We start from the raw sequence: 17,744 nt of genomic DNA on the forward strand, positions 1-17,744 counted from the left end.
TCAACATTGAACATTTTACAGAGAACAATAGAGATTATATTTCTCTTAATTAAAGTCGAAGGTTTTTGAAAATCATTAAAACAATTATGTTTAGACTATGTTGTTAATTTGGTATGCAAAGATGTTTTTATTTATTAATCTGTAATGGAAGTTTTAATCAAATGATCGCTACGCACTGGGCACAGACGTCAGTTCAACGTCTAGTTTTGATTTACATTTGATTGAGTTGTCAATTACTGTGAATTCAACGTGAAATCAACAAAGAATGTCACCATGTCATTGGATTTAGGTTAAAAGTTAGTTAGATGAAAAAAAAGTCAAAATGCTATTACGTTGATGACTTTTTGCAAATCCAATGAGTTTTCCACTTTGATTCAACGTCATCACATAGATTTAGATTCAACCAGTTTTTGCCCAGTTGGTACTGTGCATGGTTCTGTCTTTATTGCTACTTTTTCACTATGTTTCGGAAGTGACAAATTTAGTGGGTTGGTAAGGAATTCAAGTAAATATTTCAAATATGCAATACAAACTAAGTGTGTGAGTAGTATATACAGTGGGGAAAAAAAGTATTTAGTCAGCCACCAATTGTGCAAGTTCTCCCACTTAAAAAGATGAGAGAGGCCTGTAATTTTCATCATAGGTACACGTCAACTATGACAGACAAAATGAGGAAAAAAAATCCAGAAAATCACATTGTAGGATTTTATTGAATTTATTGGCATATGATGGTGGAAAATAAGTATTTGGTCAATAACAAAAGTTTCTCAATACTTTGTTATATACCCTTTGTTGGCAATGACACAGGTCAAACGTTTTCTGTAACTCTTCACAAGGTTTTCACACACTGTTGCTGGTATTTTGGCCCATTCCTCCATGCATATCTCCTCTTGAGCAGTGATGTTTTGGGGCTGTCGCTGGGCAACACAGACTTTCAACTCCCTCCAAAGATTTTCTATGGGGTTGAGATCTGGAGACTGGCTAGGCCACTCCAGGACCTTGAAATGCTTCTTACGAAGCCACTCCTTCGTTGCCCGGGCGGTGTGTTTGGGATCATTGTCATGCTGAAAGACCCAGCCACGTTTCATCTTCAATGCCCTTGCTGATGGAAGGAGGGTTTCACTCAAAATCTCACGATACATGGCCCCATTCATTCTTTCCTTTACACGGATCAGTCGTCCTGGTCCCTTTGCAGAAAAACAGCCCCAAAGCATGATGTTTCCAACCCCATGCTTCACAGTAGGTATGGTGTTCTTTGGATGCAACTCAGCATTCTTTGTCCTCCAAACATGACGAGTTGAGTTTTTACCAAAAAGTTATATTTTGGTTTCATCTGACCATATGACATTCTCCCAATCCTCTTCTGGATCATCCAAATGCACTTCAGACGGGCCTGGACATGTACTGGCTTAAGCAGGGGGGACACGTCTCGCACTGCAGGATTTGAGTCCCTGGCGGCGTAGTGTGTTACTGATGGTAGGCTTTGTTACTTTGGTCCCAGCTCTCTGCAGGTCATTCACTAGGTCCCCCCCGTGTGGTTCTGGGATTTTTGCTCACCGTTCTTGTGATCATTTTGACCCCCACGGGGTGAGATCTTGCGTGGAGCCCCAGATCGAGGGAGATTATCAGTGGTCTTGTATGTCTTCCATTTCCTAATAATTGCTCCCACAGTTGATTTCTTCAAACCAAGCTGCTTACCTATTGCAGATTCAGTCTTCCCAGCCTGGTGCAGGTCTACAATTTTGTTTTTGGTGTCCTTTGACAGCTCTTTGGTCTTGGCCATTGTGGAGTTTGGAGTGTGACTGTTTGAGGTTGTGGACAGGTGTCTTTTATACTGATAACAAGTTCAAACAGGTGCCATTAATACAGGTAACGAGTGGAGGACAGAGGAGCCTCTTAAAGAAGAAGTTACAGGTCTGTGAGAGCCAGAAATCTTGCTTGTTTGTAGGTGACCAAATACTTATTTTCCACCATAATTTGCAAATAAATTCATTAAAAATCCTACAATGGGATTTTCTGGATTTTTTTCTCTCAATTTGTCTGTCATAGTTGACGTGTACCTATGATGAAAGTTACAGGCCTCTCTCATCTTTTTAAGTGGGAGAACTTGCACAATTGGTGGCTGACTAAATACTTTTTTTCCCCACTGTATGTCTACCGGACATAGTGTATGTTGGAAGGCATTTGTGCTGAAAGTTTGGGGAAAATATGTTTTTAAAAAATCAAACCCCCAATTTTCTTTATTTTATCACGAAGTATTTATGAAATACTTGAAATACTAAGAAAATGTATATATGAGTGCATTATAAGAAAAAATTATTTGCATTTTACAATGAATGTAATATCTGAATTCCCACCAAAATGCCAGAATGTGCCAGTAAAATGTTTTATGTGCTATAATAATAATTCAGTCAATATCTGATTTGATTTTCACTTGACAATTGAGGATCTTCTTTTATAAACATATACAGTACCAGTGAAAAGTTTGGACACACCTACTCATTCAAGGGTTTTTATTGTATTTTTACTATTTTCTACTTTGTAGAATAATAGTGAAGACATCAAAACTATGAAATAACACATATGTAATCATGTAGTTACCAGAAAAGTGTTAAACTAATCAAAATATATTTTATATTTGAGATTCTTCAAAGTAGCCACTCTTTGCCTTGATGACAACTTTGCACACTCTTGGCATTATCTCAATCAGCTTCATGAGGAATGCTTTTCCAAAAGTCTTGAAGGAGTTCCCACATACAGTGGTTTGCGAAAGTATTCACCCCCCTTGGTATTTTTCCTATTTTGCTGCCTTACAACCTGGAATTAAAATGGATTTTTGGGGGGTTTGTATCATTTGATTTACACAACATGCCTACCACTTTGAAGATGCAAAATTACAGCTGCAAGTCTCTTGGGGTATGTCTGGATTTTTGCCCATTCTTCAAGGCAAAACTGCTCCAGCTCCTTCAAGTTGGATGGGTTCCACTGGTGTACAGCAATCTTTAAGTCATACCACATATTCTCAATTGGATTGAGGTCTGGGCTTTGACTAGGCCATTCCAAGACATTTAAATGTTTCCCCTTAAACCACTAAAGTGTTGCTTTACCAGTATGCTTAGGGTCATTGTCCTGCTGGAAGGTGAACCTCCGTCCCAGTCTCAAATCTCTGGAAGACTGAAACAGGTTTCCCTCAAGAATTTCCCTGTATTTAGCGGCATTCATCATTCTTTCAATTCTGACCAGTTTCCCAGTCCCTGCCGATGTAAAACATCCCCACAGCATGATGCTGCCACCACCATGGTGTTCTCGGGGTGATGAGAGGTGTTGGGTTTGTGCCAGACATAGTGTTTTCCTTGATGGCCAACAAGCTCAATTTTAGTCTCATCTGACCAGAGTACATTCTTCCATATGTTTGGGGAGTCTCCGACATGCCTTTTGGTGAAAACCAAACGTGTTTGCTTATTTTTTTCTTTAAGCAATGGCTTTTTTCTGGTCACTCTTCCGTAAAGCCCAGCTCTGTGGAGTGTACGGCTTAAATTGGTCCTGTGGACAGATACTCCAATCTCCGCTGTGGAGCTTTGCAGCTCCTTCAGGGTTATCTTTGGTCTCTTTTTTGCCTCTCTGATTAATTCCCTCCTTGCCTGGTCCGTGAGTTTTGGTGGGCGGCCCTCTCTTGGAAGGTTTGTTGTGGTGCCATAGTCATTCAATTTTTTAATAATGGATATAATGGTGCTCTGTGGGATGTTCAAAGTTTCTGAGAATTTTTTAAAACCCTGATCTTTACTTCTCCACAACTTTGCCCCTGCCCTGTTTCGAGAGCTCCTTGGTCTTCATGGTGCCGCTTGCTTGGTTGTGCCCCTTGCTTAGTGGTGTTGCAGACTCTGGGGCCTTTCAGAACAGGTGTGTGTATATATACTGAGATCATGTGGCACTTAGATTGCACACAGGTGGACTTTATTAACTCATTATGTGACTTCTGAAGGTAATTGGTTGCACCAGATCTTATTTAGGGGCTTCATAACAAAGGGGTTGAATACATATGCATGCACCACTTTTCCGTTATTCATTTTAAATATTTTTTTGAAACAAGTAATGTTTTTTATTTCACTTCACCAATTTTGACTATGTCCATTACATGAAATCCAAATAAAAATCAATTTAAATTACAGGTTGTAATGCAACAAAATAGAAAAAAGGCCAAGGGGAATGAATACTTTTGCAAGGCACTGTATGCTGAGCACTTGTTGGCTGCTTTTCCTTCACTCTGCGGTCCAACTCATCCCAAACCATCTCAATTGGGTTGAGGTCGGGTGATTGTGGAGGCCAGGTGATCGGATATAGCACTCCATCACTCTCCTTCTTGGTCAAATAGCCCTTACACAGCCTGGAGGTGTGTTGGGTCATTGTCCTGTTGAAAAACAAATGATAGTCTGACGAAGCGCAAACTAGATGGGATGGCGTATCGTTGCAGAATGCTGTGGTAGCCATGCTGGTTAAGTTTGCCTTGAATTCTAAATAAATCACTGACAGTGTCACCAGCAAAGCACCCCCACACCATCACTCCACACCATCACTCCCCCCACACATGCAGAGATCATCCGTGACCTACTATGCGTTTCACAAAGACACGGCAGTTGGAACCAACAATCTCAAATTTGGACTCATCAGACCAAAGGACAGATTTCCAACAGTGTAATGTCCATTGCTCGTGTTTCTTGACCCAAGCAAGTCTCTTATTATTAGTGTCCTTTAGTAGTGGTTTATTTGCAGCAATTCGACCATGAAGGCCTGATTCACGCAGTCTCCTCTGAAAAGTTGATGTTGATGTGTCTGTTACTAGAACTCTGTGAAACATTTATTTGGGCTGCCATCTGAAGTGCAGTTAACTCTAATGATCTCATCCTCTGCAGCAGAGGTAACTCTGGGTCTTCTTTTCCTGTGGTCGGTCCTCATGAGATCCAGTTTCATCAACTGATGGTTTTTGCGACTGCACTTGAATAAACTTTCAAAGTTCTTGAAATGTTCTGTATTGACTGACCTTCATGTCTTAAAGTAATGATGGACTGTCGTTTCTCTTTGCTTATTTGAGCTGTTCTTGCCATAATATGGACTTGGTCTTTTACCAAATAGGGCTATCTTCTGTATACCACCCCTACCTTGTCACAACACAACTGATTGGCTGAAGCGCATTAAGAAGGAAAGAAATTCCACAAATTAACTTTTAAGAAGGCACACCTGTTAATTGAAATGCATTCCAGGTGACCACCTCATGAAGCTGGTTGAGAGAATGCCAAGAGTGTGCAAAGCTGTCATCAAGGCAAATGGTGGCTATTTAAAGAATCTCAAATATAAAATATATTTTCCATATGTGTTATTTCATAGCTTTGAGGTCTTCACTATTATTCTACAATGTAGAAAATAGTTTTAAAAAATCAAGAAAAACCCTTGAATGAGTAAGTGTGTCCAATCTTTTGACTGGTACTGTACATAAAATACATTAACACAATTACTGTGAAGGCTACTCCTTCTCAAGGTCAACAGACCCCTTTCTGATTATGTTGTGGAAGTGCCAGCTCTGCCCGTTCAAAAGCTGTTCCATCTTATTTTATTAATGCACTGACTCGTGTACAAGTCTGTACAAATCTGGCTCAAGATTAAAGTGTCTGATGAATTACTGAAGTCTGACCGTGAAACTTAACGTGACTGTCCCCTGTGGCTTTGCTCAAATCAGGAGATGGACGACCACACTTCCGGAGACCTCCTGGTCAAGCAGGCGCACAAGGAGGAGGCCCAGATCAAGGCCATGGATGGCTACAAGGACCGAGTGAGCATCGCGGCCAACTCCAGCCTCATGATCCAGGGGGGTTCCCTGGTGGACCAGAGGACCTTCACCTGCATGGTTGTGTACGGCTCCAACCTGGACGAGCACCCCGTCGACGTCTTGGTCCACAGTAAGTAGTAGCTACATCTGGGTTATGTTCATTCTGTACAGAACTTAAGAAAATGGAATGGTAGCAACAAGATCTATCTCAAAGCTTCCCCTTGTTGTCAGAGTGCTCGTGGCGAGCTTGAGAAGCCTTTGAAAAGATCAAAATGAAAAATAGTGGGTGGATTGAAATCAACATTTAATCTCAGACCTAAAGTGGAAGCTGTGATGACACTTAATGTAAAAACATGCCTTCCTAGGCACTGGATGACAAAGTCTAGAAAAGTTACAAACTTTTGGATGGAGACACACAGGGAAAAGGTTTCACTTCACTGCTATAACAAACTTGTTCTCCCCTGGGTGGTCACTTCCGCCCCTGGGATAACCTATAGCTCATCAGCGTTGGGATGGGAAGAAGACCTTCAGCAGAAATTGAACAAACATTTCAATTGTCAGGTACTGGGCAGAAAAAGCAAATTCATGATCCTGATCGAAACATTGTCTTATGTGTGGGTCTCATTGAATCACAGAGGAGCATAACAGAGTTGCCGACATTACCTCTTTCAAAGTAACCTTCAGGCCTGGTTTCATGGGGTATGTCAGACACCACCCTGGAGGCAGGATGAATGTACAGATGGATTTATTGCCAATAGCACTAATTCTATGCAACTTGTTGTCATGCCGCCATTTTGTCAACCAACCATAAGTCTACGTCATCCTCTCATTAGACTATGTAGTAGTATTACTGGTTAAATTTGAGCATTTTGAGTATAGCATTTACATTATTCATGGGGTTTATTGTTTGTCTTTGCAGAGAAGCCGTTGCCACCGCAGATAAAAGACAAAGCCAAAGAGCTGGAGAACGGCAAACTGACATCGGTGAGTAGAACACATTTAACACAGAACATAGTGGACTTCTGCCTCAACTCACCAACTATAAATACTGAAGAAAAATATAAACGCAACATGTAAAGTGTTGGTCTCATGTTTCATGAGCTGAAATAAAAGATCCCAGAAATGCTCCATACGCACAAAAAGCTTATTTCCCTAAAATGTTGTGCACAAATTTGCTTACATCCCTGTTAGTGAGCATTTCTCCTTTGCCAAGATAATCCATCCATTTCAAGAAGATGATTAAACAGTATGATCATTACACAGGTGCACCTTGTGCTGGGGACAATAAAAGGGCTCTCTAAAAGGTGCAGTTTTGTTACACAACACAATGCCACAGATGTCTCAAGTTTTGAGGGAGCGTGCAATTGGCATGCTGACTGCAGGAATGTCCACCAGAGCTGTTACCAGATAATTGAATGTTTATTTCTCTATTATAAGCTGCCTCCTACGTCGTTTTATTGAATTTGGCAGTACGTCCAACCGGCTTCACAAGCGCAGACCACGTGTAACCACGCCAGCCCAGCGACCTCCACATCCAGCTTCTTCACCTGCGGGATAGTCTGAGACGAGCCACCTGGACAGCTGATGAAACTGTGGGTTTGCACAACCGAATAATTTCTGCACAAACTGTCAGAAACCGTCTCAGGGAAGTTAATCTGCGTGCTCGTCGTGGGGTCTTGATCTGACTGCAGTTCGGCATCGTAACCGACTTCAGTGGGCAAATCCTCACCTTCAATGGCCACTGGCACGCTGGAGAAGTGTGTTCTTCACGGATGAATCCCGGTTTCAACTGTACCGGGCAGATGGCAGACAGTGTGTATGGTGTCGTGTGGGTGAGCGGTTTGCTCATGTCAACGTTGTGAACAGAGTGCTCCATGGTGGGGTTATGGTATGGGCAGGCATAAGCTATGGACAACAAACACAATTGCATTTTATCAATGGCAATTTGAATGAAATGAGCTACCGTGACGAGATCCTGAGGCCCATCAAATCAAGCTTTATTTATATAGCACATTTCAGACATGGAATGCAACACAGTGTGCTTCACAGGAAAAAAACTATGAAAATAAAAATGTTATATTTACTACACAACAAACATAAGAGGATAAAAAAAACAAAAGAATATGAACTAAAGGCTGCCTCGATGCTTCTTGATCCTAGGCTTTGGGATAGTTAAAATGCCAGTGCCAGAGTACATGAGGGACCTACTGGGTACATAACTTAAAAGCATGTCTGACATGTATTAGATATGTATTGGGGTGCACAATCGTGAATAGATTTTTTTTTTTAAACAATAGAAGAATCTTAAAATGTGTTCTAAAACTCAGAGGAAGTCAGTGCAGAGACCTTAAAATCGGTGTAATGTGTGCTCTCCATCTGGTCTTGGTCAGTACCCTTGCTGCAGTATTCTGTATGTTTTGCAGTTGACCAATGGCTTTCTTGAGTAGACCAGACAGGAGCGCATTACAGTAGTCAAGCCTGCTTGTAATAAAAGCATGGATGAGTTTCACTGTAACAAAATCGAACCTTGTGGAACACCACATGTGAAATGTATTTTCTTTGAGTTATGTTCACCAAGGGTGACAAAAAACTTTTGACCGGTTAAATAGGTCCTAAACCAATGTAGAACTGGACTGGAGAGGCCAACATACCTCTCTAGTCTGTCCAGAAGGACATCATGGTCAACAGTGTCGAATGCAGCACTTAAATCCAAGAGTACAAGGACAGAGAGCTGTTTAGCATCTGTGTTGGCGCTAAGATCATTTACCACTTTAACTAAGGCTGTCTCTTTGCTGTGGTGGGCCCGAAAACCAGATTGGGAGTTTTTCCAAAATATTTTAATTGACCGATTTTCTTGTATGAACTGTAACTCAGTAATATCATTGAAATTGTTGCAAGTTGCGTTTATTTTTGTTCAGTGTAGATGGAAACTGTTGGAGTCAGTCCACCAGAATGCAATGTACATTTAATATGGATCTAGAGTCACCTTTTTTATGACTATTCTCGCCTAACAATTGAAACATTATTGAAGAGCTTGAGGAAGTTTTGGTCTCTGTGTGTGAGAGAGAGGGAGAGCGAGAAGGACGTCTACAATGATACCTCGTGAAAGGAATGAGGTGAGGCATGCGTGGTTCATACACCAGTCTAATTACAGAAGTTAGAGTAAACATATGACCTCTGGCAAATTCTTGGAATGTGGAAGCTTTGAATGATGTGGAAATAGGTACTGTACTTCGCAACAACTGGATAAAAGAGGTTGTCCTTTTGTCTGAGAAACCTGGGTGCCAGAAGAATGGAATGAAATTGTAGTGCCTAGTTAGTATGACTGATAATAATACGGACTCTGTTTTGAGAGAACGCCCACCGAGGTATGTCATGTTCAAAGGGCTCTCTCTCACGGTCTCTGTCTCACTCTCTCTCTCTCTCTCACTCTCTCTCTCACGCTCTCTCTCTTTCACTCTCTTTCACACTATCTTTCTCTCTCTCTCTCTCTCTATCTCTCTCTCTATCTCTCTCTCTCTCTCTCTCTCTCTCTCACTCTCTCTCACGCTCTCTCTCTTTCACTCTCTTTCACACTATCTCTCTCTCTCTCTCTCTCTCTCTCTCTCTCTCTCTCTCTCTCTCTCTCTCTCTCTCTCTCTCTCTCTCTCTCTCTCTCTCTCTCTCTCTCTCTCTCTCTCTCTCTCTCTCTCTCTCTCTCTCTCTCTCTCTCTCTCACACACACACACATGCACACACATACGGAATGCAGCGCCTTCTCAGACAGCTTACTTTGAGAGCAGTCCCTTCAAAGCCAAAACATTCCAGTTTCAGACTTGATATACAGTGTCACCAAGTGTGTGTCATCAAAAGATGACTGCCAAGTGAGGGATCACAGCCTCGACTTATTGCTGTCTAAAAATGGTATCCGCGTGGCACAGAAGATCGAGATCCCCGCTGCCCTGTATAATGTCTGTTTTTTGTTATGGTCAGGTTTGTGTGAGTGTGGGTTTCTTTAGGACAGACAGTCACATTAATGACGCTGTGACCAGCAGCTCTGCCAGGGTACAGCTAGCTCCTGTCTAACCGTGAAGGATCTAAAAAGTTCCACCGTGAGAGAAAAGTGAACCACTTAAGGGCACCCATGGGAAGACTAGCCCCTGTACCGGGCAGCACTGTAGGAGTGTGGCATGATGTATTGTAGCGGGATTCTTTTGGAGGGCCTTGTCCATTATCTGATGCAGGCGGCCCGCCCAGTGGGCCCCCCGCTTCCATCCTTCTGCCTCGCTCCTCTGGCGGAGGGTTCACTTTCTCATGCCACCCCACACGCCCGAACCCATGCACCATCCGACATACCTACACTGCCGGTGGCTCACACCGACTGCAAATACTCCTCAACCCACTTTGAGCTCTCTATCCCCCTGCCATGATATGTCCTTAGAGCAGTCCGACAGTCCACTTTCTTACAAATTGAAATGTAATAGTAGGGGTGTTGATCAAAAAGGTAATCACAGCCTTACGTTGTGATAATAAAGATAAGGATTGTTAGTATAGACATACAGTGTGCTCCAGAAGTATTGGGACAGTGACAATTTGTTTTTGTTTTGGCTGTACTCCGGCATTTTGGATTTGAAATTATACAATGACTATGAGGTTCAAGTGCAGACTGTCAGCTTTAATTTGAAGTTTTTGTCATCCATATCTGGTGAACCGTTTAGAAATAACAGCACCTTTTACACATAGTCCCCCCATTTTAGGGGACCACATATGTGTAGTAAAAAGTTAATATATCATAAGTACAAAATGCTAATCACCCCTGTTATTGTAATGGTGAGAGGTTAGCATGTCTTGGGGGTATGATATAAAATGCTAATCACCCCTGTTATTGTAATGGTGAGAGGTTAGCATGTCTTGGGGGTATGATATTTGTGCGTCTGTAACTTTCTCACTCATCATTATTCACGATTCATTCAGGATTATCCGTAATCATGGTAGCATCCACATTAATGTGGAAGTGTTTAGAAACATATTCTTATTTACAATTAAAGTGACTCCAAAATGGCACAATACATTATTTACTATTCAATTCTATTGGGCACAAATAATCTGAAACACAACCTAAACAAACAGCGAAGGCATCCAACAAATGTTTAGAGTCACAAGCTTGATGCGTGCTATCAATATGGGATCAAATACTTCACTTTTTACTATAGTTTTTACTATAGATGTAAGTGAATTTGTCCCAATACTCTAAAAGAGCTGTAATTTATAAATGGTTCACCTGATATGGATGAAAGTACCCTCAAATTAAAGCTGACAGTCTGCACTTTGACCTCATAGTCATTATACTCACTGTATAAATGCATAAAGTCATAATCCACATTCCTACCGTGGTAGATTACCAGGAAATGGTCCAAAGTCATCTCAAACATTTCAATGGGCAGATACACAGGTTCTACTCAAGTATGTGCAGATTATCGACTCTTCATATTGCCTGGAGAAGTGTTGAGCAGTCTCAGGAACTACATCAACATGATATAACAACCATATAACGTGGGAAGAATCTGGGTGTCTGGAACTATGACTCATCTTTTATCAGTGCGGTAGAAACTGTGTTACATGAAATGACACATGGAACAAGTATTTAAAGGACACTAAATGCGGTTCCTTTGTTCTCTCTGTTTCTCTAGTCATGACCCTGAATGCTGTTTACCCTGACACGTATACAGTAACCACTGGGCTCCAGGAAAAGAGATTCAGCAATGAACTCTCAGTGCACCCATATATAGACTGTACACTTTCACTTTAGTCTCTTCGGGCTGGTTACACGGACACAAATTTAGCCTTGTCCTGGATAAAAAAACGGAGAATCTACAATAAAACAGCTTAATCTGTGTCCAGGGGACCAGTTCTTAATGTAGCTGCTTTTGGTTTTGATTTGTTATGTTGTTTTTTGTGTCTTTCAGCTAGGCGTGTGTATGGCCGCAGATGCAAACCCCGCCGCCGAAATCGTGTGGTCCAAAAATGGCAAGCTGCTGGTGGCTGATGGAAAGAGTATGTCATCACATCTTGTCCCACCAACAGTTACACAACAGTCAGACAACAATCTTTGAATCGTTGTTTTCATTTCAACAACTTCCTACTTGTGACACCTTTTGCAAGATTTATGTGAAAAAATCCATTTTGAATCTTTGTTTTCATATCTGTATTCCCAGTCATGTGAAATCCTTCGATTAGGACCTAATTAATTTATTTCAGTTGACTGATTTCCTTATATGAACTGTAACTCAGTAAAATCTTTGAAATTGGCCACTGGCTACTTTTGTAATACAGTAAATAGACTAAAGTTAAGGCTGTTTTACAAACTAATGTAACAGTATTTATTCAACTTTAAAATTAGTAACACATCCCTGGCCACATTTGGAGGTTACTGTAACAATAAATGTCTTATGTAATCATATGTTCAGGATAGCATGCAAATGTCGCAGGTCTGTGGAGATCTTCACAATTGCTATAATAATCTGTGCAGAATCTCAAATGGAATTACCCAATTGCACATGTACTTAAATAATCTAAATTGGTTGTGCTAGTAAATTAAGCACAGTGATGACACATTAAGTTTTTGTATAAATAAACAAAATATCTAACATTGTAGAGGCGTCACTACAGACCCGGGTTCGATCCCGGGCTGTATCACAACCGGCTGTGATTGGGGAGTCCCATAGGGTGGCGCACAAATGGCCCAGTGTCATCCGGGTTAGGGGAGGGTTTGGCCGGGGTAGGCCGTCATTGTAAATTAGAATTTGTTCTTAACTGACTTGCCTAGTTAAATAAAGGTTAAATGAAATAAATAAACAAAAAATCTGACATTGATTTTCCCTTGGAATTTGGTTATGCTTTTAGATGGTTGAAAGCATAGTGATAACACTTCAGAAATTCAACACACTTTTAACTGTATTTTTGAGTGGGTGAAAATAGGTTGTAGTCTCATTGATCAACGTATCAACCAAATATTACCCAATTCTCCTTGTTGAAATGAGGTGGAAAAAGTCAAGGGGTCTGAATACCTTTCCGAAGGCACTGTACATAAAAAATAATAGGATAAAATATTCATCACATTTACTGACAGTCATAAATCTCAGTCTAGATTCAGGCTATCCCATCTTGTTACACTTCACCTTCAGACTGTCATTTGATTAATCTGTCAACTCTTCTGACCGTGGCAATTCTTACTACCAGTGACTCATCCTCTTATTTGTTTGCTCTGTTTGTTTGCACTCACAGCCATCATCATTACGCCCAGTGTGAAGGTGGATCCGTCGACGGGCCTGTCCACTACCACGTCCGGTCTGCAGTACACAGCGGTGAAAAGCGACATGGAAGCCAAATTCACCTGCACCGCCAAACACAGCCTGGAAACACAGATGTCCGCTCCCGAGACCTTCACCATTCACTGTGAGTGGACCGCACCGCCCCCTGGAGGTCTTTGACCTGCAGTACATGTACATAAATCTGTCACAGAATGATTGATAATCATGTATTAATATAGTCTGTCTTAGTTAGGATATTCAGCCCATGCTTTAATCAAACCTACAGCCCTGGGATGTGTCCAGTAGGCACAAAATTGAAGAAAATTGAGTATAATGGGAAAAGACCCATACGGGAGAAAAAATATACAGTACCAGTCAAAAGTTTGGACACACGTACTCATTCAAGGGTTTTTCTTTATTTTTACTATTTTTTTTACAGAATAATAGTAAAGACATCAGAACTATGACATAACACATATGGAATCATGTAGTAACCAAAGAATTGTTAAACAAATCAAAATAAATATATTTTATATTTGAGATTCTTCAAAGTAGCCACCCTTTGCCTTGATGTCAGCTTTGAACACTCTTGGCATTCTCTCAACCAGCTTCATGAGGTAGTCACCTGGAATGCATTTCAATTAACAGGTGTGCCTTCTTAAAAGTTAATTTGTGGAATTTATTTCCTTCTTAATGCGTTTGAGCCAATCAGTTGTGTTGTGACAAGGTGGGGGGGGTATACAGAAGAAAGCCCTATTTGGTAAAAGACCAAGTCCATATCATGGCAAGAACAGCTCAAATAAGCAAAGAGAAACGACAGTCCATCATTACTTTAAGACATGAAGGTCCGTCAATACGGAACATTTCAAGAACTTTGAAAGTTTCTTCAAGTGCAGTCGCAAAAACCATCAAGCGCTATGATGAAACTGGCTCTCATGAGGACCGCCACAGGAATGGAAGACCCAGAGTTACCTCTGCTGCAGAGGATAAGTTCATAAGAGTTACCAGCCTCAGAAATTGCAGTCCAAATGAATGCTTCACAGAGTTCAAATAACAGACACATCTCAACATCAACTTTACAGAGGGGACTGTGTGAATCAGGCCTTCATGGTCGAATTGCTGCAAAGAAACCACTACTAAAGGACACCAATAAGAAGAAGAGACCTGCTTGGGCCAAGAAACACGAGCAATGGACATTCGACTGGTGGAAATGTGTCCTTTGGTCTGGAGTCCAAATTGGAGATTTTTGGTTCCAACCACCATGTCTTCGTGAGATGCGGTGTGGGTGAACGGATGATCTCTGTATGTGTAGTTCCCACCGTAAAGCATGGAGGAGGAGGTGTTATGGTGTGGGGGTGCTTTGCTGGTGACACTGTCTGTGATTTATTTAGAATTCAAGGCACACTTACCCAGCATGGCTACCACAGCATTCTGCAGCGATATGCCATCCCATCTGGTTTGGGCTTAGTGGGACTATCATTTGTTTTTCAACAGGACAATGACCCAACACACCTCCAGGCTGTGTAAGGGCTATTTGACCAAGAAGGAGAGTGATGTAGTGCTGCATCAGAAGACCTGGCCTCCACAATCCCCCAACCTCAACCCAATTGAGATGGTTTGGGATGAGTTGGATGGCAGAGTGAAGGAAAAGCAGCCAACAAGTGCTCAGCATATGTGGGGACTCCTTCAAGACTGTTGGAAAAGCATTCCAGGTGAAGCTAGTTGAGAGAATGCCAAGAGTGTGCAAAGCTGTCATTAAGGCAAATGGTGGCTATTTGAAGAATCTCAAATATAAAATATATTTTGATTTGTTTAACACTTTTTTTGGTTACTACATTATTCCATACGTGTTAATTCATAGTGTTGATGTCTTCACTATTATTATACAATGTAGAAAATAGTAAAAATAAAGAACTTTTGAATGAGTAGGTGTGTCCAAACTTTTGACTGGTAGTGTATATATTTTTAGAGAAATGTTTTTAGGTTACATGTGAAATATTTAAAATTGGCCAAATAATGTATGTTTTTTAAAAACAATTTAATACATTAATGAATGTATTTAAAATGTATATTACAGTATATGTTAAATGCATCCGAAAATGTATTTAATTTATTTCAAAGATTAATTCTGAAATTCGTTAAAGAATATATTTTCACATGTATTTATCAATGTATTTGTAAGACATATTTGTTTATTTTAATGTATGGCCATTATAAAAAATTGGCCAAATCATTCTGTAAGAAATGGACACTTTCTTAACAATGAAACTTTAGTACAATATCTCATGCACTTATGTCAGTCTCATTAACACTGCAGAACTGTCAGTGTACAACCTTGAACTTTAACCTCAGAACACAACATTACACATTAACTGGCGGGACAATCCGTCTCATGGGATGCCCAACAAGCCACGCCTCCAAGTCTTTTAATATGCTGCCGCCGTACCAAAAGCACTAACATGCACTTAAATGACTAAAAAAATGACTACAAACATGATACATTATCAGTCGTGTAGTGACCCCATGTCTTTCATGTGCATGCTCTCGTCAAGTTTGTTTATTTGTCATATTATGAGCCTTGCTACAAACGTCCGACGGGCAGAACTTAACGTGTACTGGGTTGTTCCATGAAATGAGTGCCTTTGCGTCCCTTTGATATGTTAAGTAGAAATTATGCACCAATATTGCATTTTAAAATCCTGTTATATGAAGTGATGTGCCCTTAAATATAGACCACATGGAAATTTCAATAAATCAGATTTTCAATATGAATAAAGATTTGCTAAAGTGCCAAAAATTCTGCATTTTCAAATGTACCTCCGTAAATCCTCTGTGACTTCTAGGAAGATTTTGTACCACTAACCCCCCAAAATACTCATGATGTTATCACCATCATTGTAAAGCCCTAGTTATTTCATTGCTTTGACATAGTTAGTTCTCAAGATAATTATTTATTAGTGATTCATGTACGTCTGTCCCTCATTTTAAGGTCAACCCATTACGTGAACTTAACTATTGTTTTAATATGGTGAAACTATTCCTTCTTAAATATTTATTTCAAAAGAAACATTGAACATCTAATAGTAAAATCATAGTGCAAAAGCAGGTGAGCTGTTTTGGGGGCCATTTTCTGGTGTTTTGTGGTGAAAAACTGAGTGGGTCGAGCATAATACGTCACAACACACCCTGTATACCCATAGATAGACAGACTAGAAATTTTTTAAGAATACAATAAAAAAATGTGTGCGAAAAGTACAGTAAATGTAAAATGCACATACAATCAACAGTGTAATGTTTGGATTCAATCTTGTATCAGGTGAACTGTTGTCCTCAAATTTGGTCTAATAATTTTTCCATAATCTCCAAACCTTTCCCTTTCAATTGCTACCATGCTTATGCATTTCATATTTCTTCTGTAAGAAACATTTCAATTTAGCCTTATCCATATAGGCCAATGCCCAGGAGTGTAAAGGGTTAAAACTATTGAAAGAAATTCTCATTTTAGTTTTCACTTCCGACGAAATGGGAGTGTGTTTTTGTTAACTTGGATAGAACAGCTGTACTTGCTGTATGTAGTTTTAGAAGGTTATTAAAGCTCTTCAGTTATACCTTGAGCCCGTGGGAATCTCCTTCATGAGGTTAGTTTGAGGGGTTGATGGATCATTTGGGTGTAAGTTAAGCAGTGTGTATGTGTCGGTGCATACTATCTTCTATTACGGTATGTGTGTTCTCACTCGTACAGTATTTGTACTGTACATGTTTGATATTTATTGCATGTGATCCAGGGTCACATAAGACCATCAGTAACTATTTTTGATGTATGGAATTTGAAACGCAACTCTTCTGGAATGCACTGTTGCGGCAATTTGCTTATTTACAGTGTCCTCTAAGACACTACGCCGATAATTCAGTCTTTCTGGAGCATTGCACTCTGGGCACTGAGAGCGTAAAGCAGATGTGAGCTGCGCCTCAGGGTGCAGATTCAATACGACCCGCTTCGCCACCCCATCCAGTGACCAACGCCAGCCTGACAGTCTGCCCGCCATCGCAAATGACTCGAGGCCCCCTGGGGGCCTTTTCAGATGACGATGTCCTCTCTCTTTCTCTCTCTCGGCACTTGATCTCTCTTTCTCTTTCCCTCTCTCTTTCTCTCTATCCTTACTCTATGTCTATCTCTCTCTTTCTCTCTCTGGACTCTCCACTCCCTTTATCCCTCTCTCCATCTGTCTTTTAGATCCAACAGAGAAGTTGAGCCTCCAGGTGCTGGCGAAGGCTCCCATCAGAGAGGGCGACAACGTGACGTTGAAGTGCAAGGCGGACGGCAACCCTCCTCCAACCAGCTTCAACTTCAGCATCAAGGCAGGTTTCCCTCTGTAATGTCTGGGGGATCAAGGATTGAGATACCAATATTTATATAGAGGATCTCTGGGTTCTATTGAATTGTTTGGGGTCAAGCCATGTGGACAGTACCCCACCGTTCGTGACAGAATCTGTCACCGTTTCCTTAACCATCCTTCACCCACCTCTCCCTGTTTCTCTCCCCTCCTTCTCCCTCGTTGCCTCATCACTCCTTGTCCCTTTACTTTCTTTCACTAGTGGCTGTCTGCCTGTCAATTTTGGGATGGTAACACAAT

The 17,744-nt window shown here is 40.9% G+C and overlaps 1 protein-coding gene across 3 annotated transcripts in view; it reads left to right on the forward strand.

The window, feature by feature from the left end:
- The window catches only part of LOC121579739 (CD166 antigen homolog), a 76,347-nt gene that overhangs the window by 46,018 nt on the left and 12,585 nt on the right, over positions 1-17,744 (forward strand). For all 3 annotated transcript variants that reach the window (XM_041894590.2, XM_041894592.2, XM_041894591.2), the window contains exons 3-7: positions 5,732-5,951; positions 6,741-6,805; positions 11,767-11,854; positions 13,085-13,255; positions 17,345-17,469. In XM_041894590.2, coding sequence (XP_041750524.2) covers positions 5,732-5,951; positions 6,741-6,805; positions 11,767-11,854; positions 13,085-13,255; positions 17,345-17,469 — 669 coding nt within the window. The remainder of the gene's footprint in view (positions 1-5,731; positions 5,952-6,740; positions 6,806-11,766; positions 11,855-13,084; positions 13,256-17,344; positions 17,470-17,744) is intronic.

Source organism: Coregonus clupeaformis, chromosome 13 (assembly GCF_020615455.1).
Source record: "Coregonus clupeaformis isolate EN_2021a chromosome 13, ASM2061545v1, whole genome shotgun sequence".
NCBI lineage: Eukaryota > Metazoa > Chordata > Actinopteri > Salmoniformes > Salmonidae > Coregonus > Coregonus clupeaformis.